General features: G+C 49.0%; 1 protein-coding gene across 1 annotated transcript; it reads left to right on the forward strand.

Annotated features, from left to right (window-relative positions):
- Nucleotides 1-720: 720 nt before the first annotated feature.
- On the forward strand, nt 721-4,593 carry LOC134015530 (tripartite motif-containing protein 14-like). The gene is made up of 6 exons (XM_062455093.1): nt 721-933; nt 1,354-1,449; nt 2,214-2,444; nt 3,125-3,144; nt 3,343-3,476; nt 3,998-4,593. The coding sequence occupies exons 1-6, from the start codon at nt 721-723 to the stop codon at nt 4,591-4,593; spliced, it is 1,290 nt and encodes a 429-aa protein (XP_062311077.1).
- Nucleotides 4,594-5,662: the final 1,069 nt, after the last annotated feature.

Here is a 5,662-nt window from a genome sequence, read left to right on the forward strand (position 1 = left end):
CACAGCGCGGTGAGTATCAACTCAGAATACCGTCGTCTGTAAAATTAAAATCGTACGCAGTGCCCTTCTGGCACGAGAGAGACAGGATTTAACGTGGAGGGTCGGGGCTTGACGTCGTTCCAGAACACGTGAAACGTGACCGTTTTACGAGCCGACACAGGATCGGCGGCAGTCCTGAGTTCTCAGAGGCAGAATGATCCGGAAAAAAGAAAAGAAAAAGAGAACGGACTGGGGCAAAGCGTGTTGCTATAAAACGGCAGAGCACAGAACCGGACGGGACAGCCTTGTGGGCTTAATTTGTGCAGCCACAAAAACCAGATGAGCTACTTCCTTTTCACAACTTACCCACTGGCAGAGCGTGTCTGACATCGGAACAGTAAAATGAGAGCCCTCTTCAAAGGCTGCTTTTAAACAGGCTCACAGTTTCTTTCCCCACTTTGAATCGCTTTTTCGAGTTTTACGATCCATAAAAGTACAGATTCATCTGGGATTATTATTTTTTTTTTACAAGGTGGTTTATAGTCTTCTTTGCAATGGCTTCCAGCAATGGCTTGAGTGAAACCACATAGATTTCTGTTCTAAGTGCCCAGTGCTGTTGTTAATAATGACAGCATATTTTCTTCACAGGCAGTCACCCATTAATGAATCAATGCCTTAGAATCAGTAGCCAATGTTGTACTGAGGGACTATGTGTTTATGTCTCTTTAGAAATAGATATCGATGGCAGAGGAGGTGAAAGAGATCCCTGCAGCTCAGATGTTGGCTGCAGTCTCACAGGTTGGCACAGCGCCCCCTGCTGTCAACATCCCAGCGCGGCAACCCAGCCCCCTCTGCCTGCCTCCACAGGACCCGACCACGGAGGAGGGCACCCTGCCTTACCCTCGCTCCCCCCGGCTGTCCCGAAAAGCCAAGCAGCCAGCAACACTGTCCCGGGTACGGCGTGGTCTAACAACGCATGCTATGCTAGCCACATTCACGTCAAAGGCAGTCATGAGTTAAAACGGTTTTTGAAAATATAAAAATGAACCTGTATATTTCAGGTTATATGGAAATGCACCCTAAGGCCAACAGCACCATGTGTATACAAGCACTGGCTATGACCAATGCAATACATGATTTCAAAAGTAACTGACGCTCTATATCATCTATAGACCTTTGCACAGGTTCAAACCTCCCGTTTAGCTAATGAGATGCAAAAGTCCACACATTGACCTTGAATTACCTCTTTTTGGTTTTCTGAACTAAACGCTGTTTCCTGTTTTATTCATGAATGAAGCACTCTGCTTTGAACAGAGCTTCTGTGTTTTTTTTTTTGTGTGAATCAAACGTATGGCCCCTTCGATGCGTCCGCAGGAAGCGCTGTCCAGGCACTTGGAGGAGTTGCAGGCGGAAAGATCCGGAACGGAGGCCCATTTACAGTCTCTGAAGAAAAGGAGCGATGACTTATCGGTGAGAGAAACGGCGGCTCCTAGTGGTCACGGGCGGCACTGCAGATAATCTGTGTGAAATCGGGCGAGGGTACCGTCTTATCACCGGATGTACACAGGGGGACACTAGCAACACACTATCTGCAGTATGTTTTGTTGGATATGTCAGTGCTACAATTCCTGACACATGCTTTGTACCGAAGTTACTTCGCCCCAAATTTCTTAATTAACATTCTAAGACAGTGAGACAACTGATGTTGTAGTCCTTGAGAAAAAAAAAAAGACCAACTACAAGAGAAAAGTGCTGCTAAGCAAAAGAACAGAAGTATGAATATGCTATACTACTACTGCCCCCGCTTTTGCTGGATGCTATAAGGGCTACGGCTTGAATGCTTCAGTACAGGGACAATTAACCGCTGAGTAACAACGAAAGCCAGCACGCCCTGCGGCTCTCCAGGACCAGGGTTGGCCACCCCTGCTTTAGTATCTATCCAAGTCGCCCATTCCCTGCTCCTGTAGCGTAGTGGCTAAGGCATGTGACCGGGACCCGGTGTTCGGTCCCGGTGTAGCCACAATAAGATCCGCACAGCCGCTGGGCCCTTGAGCGAGGCCCTTAACCCTGCATTGCTCCAGGCTAGGATTGTCATCTGCTTAGTCTAATCAACTACAAATCACATTGGATAAAAGCATCAGCCAAATGACATGTAATGTAATGCAATGTCATGTCATGTCATGTCATGTAATGTCCTGTAATGTCCTGTAATTCCCCTGGTTGCCGGGCTCCAGCGGAGCGCGGAGGCCATGAAGCAGCAGATTGGGGAGCGCTTTGAGATCATGCGGCAGGCCCTGCAGCGGGAGGAGCAGGCGGCCGTGGACTGGGTCGAACAGGACCGCAGGGAGGCCAGCGGCCGCCTCAACCGGGTCCTGAAGGACTGGACGCAGCACCTGAACCAGGTCCAGAAGAACATCGTCTGCGCGAAGAGGGCCTTGGAGCAGGCCGGGAAGGAGGGACCTCAGGTCAGCTGGGAAGGCTTGGCACAGCCCCGATTGTTTATTTTTACTGATCCCGGGTCAGCCCTTGAGGGCAGTATTTGCGTAAAAAGAGCATACAGAAAAGCTTCATCATATTCTCCGGTGGCTGTATGGTCAACACAGGGCTGCCCAACCCTGTTCTTGGAGATATATCCTGCTCTAGGTCTTCATTGCGACCATAATTTTGCACACGTTTCGACAAATTATCCACTTAACAGGGTCTCCAGCTGTTGAATGAGGTGTGCTTTGTTAGGGTTGGAGTGAAGACCTACAGGATGGTAGATCTCCAGGAAAAGGGTTATGCAGACCTGGTTTAAAGGTTGCAGGTTCAATTCCCAGGTAGAACATTGCTATTGTGCTTTTTAGCAAGTATCCAGCAGTATAAATGGGTACTATGTAAACAATGCAAAATCTGTGTAACTATCTCTTGATAAGAGTGTCTGGTAAATGGTAGTAATGTAAAGTAAACTGAGTGTCTATGGGAAGGCAGTCCTGAACATTGCGTATGAGGGCTAAGCAGACACAGGAAAAGGTGATGTTGGAATTTCCTGGTCCTGGTCCCACTGTGGGGACTTTCTTTCCACTTATACTGAGACTAATAAGTTGAAAACATTAGGAAAAAAAGTGGAAAGAATTTCACTGACTTTTCCCTCTTCCTATTGCAGGAGTACACTGGGGATCTAAGGTACAAATCACTTTCTATTTTAATTCTCTCCAAAGTGAAGTATCAGACAGAAAAAGCTTTTGAACCCTCATTTCTCTCATTTTGGATAAACACAGCAGAAGGGTTGTCAGCAGTTAGGATTCAACGCAAATGATATTCAGTGGAAAAGCTGATGAATTTAAATAAAACCTGAGAATAGAGCGTGTGTTACTATTCCAGCTGCCGTAAAAAGGAGGACGCGGCACAGGAGGGGATCAAAATGAGTGAAGGCAGGTTCCAGAGGCTGCTGAAAGCGCTACGCAACATTTCAAAGGACCTCCAAGCCCAGCTCCAGCGAAGGAACTTCCTGCTGGGTAATCCTTTCAGTACTGCTTTAATCACCCAGGTGAAGTCTACGGAGAGCGCCTCCGCTCCTGCGTTCACCGGCACCGCAATGATGTTCAAGTCCCCACCGCTGCAGATTGTGCACAGTGCCGCTGCCATCTGAATGGAGCGGGAGACTGTGGAAGGGTACCCTTAAGGGATGGGGTTTTAAGTCATCAAGCGTGCTCGTGTCTTGTTCTGTTCGTCAGCGGTCGTTACAGATCAAGGGGTTGTGCTTAAGAGTTTATCCAGCTGGAATAAAGGTATGTACATAGAGAACAATAGAGAATGAGTCAAGTGTACAGTTTAGAGGTAAAAACGCAGCGTATGTATATTAAAGAGCTTGCCGCTTTGATTCAGAGAAAGCACCGTACTTAAGTACTGTGAATTCCCAACCACGCTGCATGTAGTAAAAAGCGCCTTATCACAGCGGTCCTTTTCCTTGACAATTTTGATTACATATTACATATTCCGTCTACAATGGTTGTGAACCACACTTTCTGCATTTCAGACTCCGTGGCGGTGCAGATAGACAGACAGGCCTGTAACAGACACATCGCGCTGGGGCGGGACCAGAGGCTGATGTACTTCACCAGCGAGCCCCGGGCGGGCCCGGAGCTCCCCCTGCAGTTCGACCGGGTGTGCTGCGCCCTGGGCTCGGTCGGCATGGCGACGGGGAGGCACTACTGGGAGGTGGACGTGGGGTGCTGCTCGGCATGGGCGGTGGGCGCCACCTACGCCTGCATCGAGCGCAAGGGCGTGGAGAAGGGCGCCAAGCTGGGCCGCAACCGCCACTCGTGGTGCGTGGAGCTGCGGGAGGGGCGCCTCTCCGCCTGGCACAACGACCACCACGTGGCCTGCCGGGTCGGCGGCCGCAAGCCCCTGCGGAGGGTGGGCGTGCTGCTGGACTACCAGAGGGGCCGGCTGGCCTTCCACGACGCGCGCACCATGAAGCAGCTGCAGGAGTTCTCCGCCGTGCTCACGCCCGTGTTCGACCGCATGCACCACCAGTTCATGGAGCCCGTCTTCCCCGCCTTCCGCTTCTTCAGGCCCGACGCCGGCCAGCTCGGGCCCAGTCACATGGAGGTCTGCGACCTGCACCTTTAAGAGCCGTCCCGGAGCCAAAATGGCTTCCACCGTGCTACTCTGTGTCTGATGTACCGATGGCACTTATTTGAAGAAATTCGGTAAAAAAAATGTCTGCTTTGGCCAAACATTCCGAGGGCAAACCTGCCAGGGCACTAGACGTCTTCCAACAGAGTGGGGTTATATTTTAATAGCGTTTTTACATATTTATTTTTCAGTTAGGAGGGAGTGGATCAAATGTGTGATGTTAATGTTTACTGAAAAACACAATAACTTTTTCTTTTTTTTACTACAGTTCAGTGACACTGGGCCTTTATACTGTTGCAAGTGCAGTTCTAAATTCCAGATTTAAGCAAACCAAACCTACAGTATGCTCACTTAGTAATTAGGTAACTATGAAACTGTTATTACTCTTAATACTATTATGCTACTAGTAACGTAATGACAGTATCAGCAAAGGCAAGCAGTGGTCTGAGGTATAAAAGCAGGGGTGCATTCAGGATGGATGTTTATGCCTTTCCAGCTTGACTGCCACATTTACTCTGGAAGGTTCCAAGTCTTACGCAACAAATCTTTGAAATATGCTTGCTTCCTTTTGGTGCGAATGCCAAGGGTGTAACCAGAAGCAGAGAATGCTGCATTTAATCCTGTATGATGCAAGCTTGCCCTATCAGCAGCCATAGTAACAGTGGTCTGCAGTCAAGACATCGAACATCGACATAGTCAGAATTTTGCTCTGAATGTTGTGTATGTGTGTGTGTGTGTGTGTGGGTGTGTGAGTGAGTGAGTGAGTGAGTGAGTGAGAGTGAGAGAGTGAGATAGTGTGAGTGTGTGAGTCTGTGAGTGAGTGAGTGAGTGAGTGTGTGAGTGAGTGAGTGAGTGAGTGAGTGAGTGAGTGTGTGAATGTGTGTGTGTGTGAGTATGTGTGAGTGAGTGAGAGTGAGAGAGTGATAGTGAGAGTGTGTGAGTGAGTGCGTGAGTGTGTGTGTGAGAGTGAGTGTGTGGATGTGTGGGGGTGTGTGTGAGTGAGTGAGTGAGTGAGTGAGTGTGTGAGTGTGTGAGTGTGTGTGTGTGTGTGTGTGTGTGTGTG

This window comes from Osmerus eperlanus, unplaced genomic scaffold (genome assembly GCF_963692335.1).
Source record: "Osmerus eperlanus unplaced genomic scaffold, fOsmEpe2.1 SCAFFOLD_605, whole genome shotgun sequence".
Taxonomy (NCBI): domain Eukaryota; kingdom Metazoa; phylum Chordata; class Actinopteri; order Osmeriformes; family Osmeridae; genus Osmerus; species Osmerus eperlanus.

What these genes read in the sequence shown, in the direction of transcription:
- LOC134015530 (XM_062455093.1), top strand. Translation starts at nt 721, where the DNA reads ATGGCAGAGGAGGTGAAAGAGATCCCTGCAGCTCAGATGTTGGCTGCA. An exon ending in AGCCAGCAACACTGTCCCGG is followed by an intron (nt 934 to 1,353) that starts GTACGGCGTGGT and finishes ATGCGTCCGCAG; the next exon opens with GAAGCGCTGTCCAGGCACTT. An exon ending in AAAGGAGCGATGACTTATCG is followed by an intron (nt 1,450 to 2,213) that starts GTGAGAGAAACG and finishes GCCGGGCTCCAG; the next exon opens with CGGAGCGCGGAGGCCATGAA.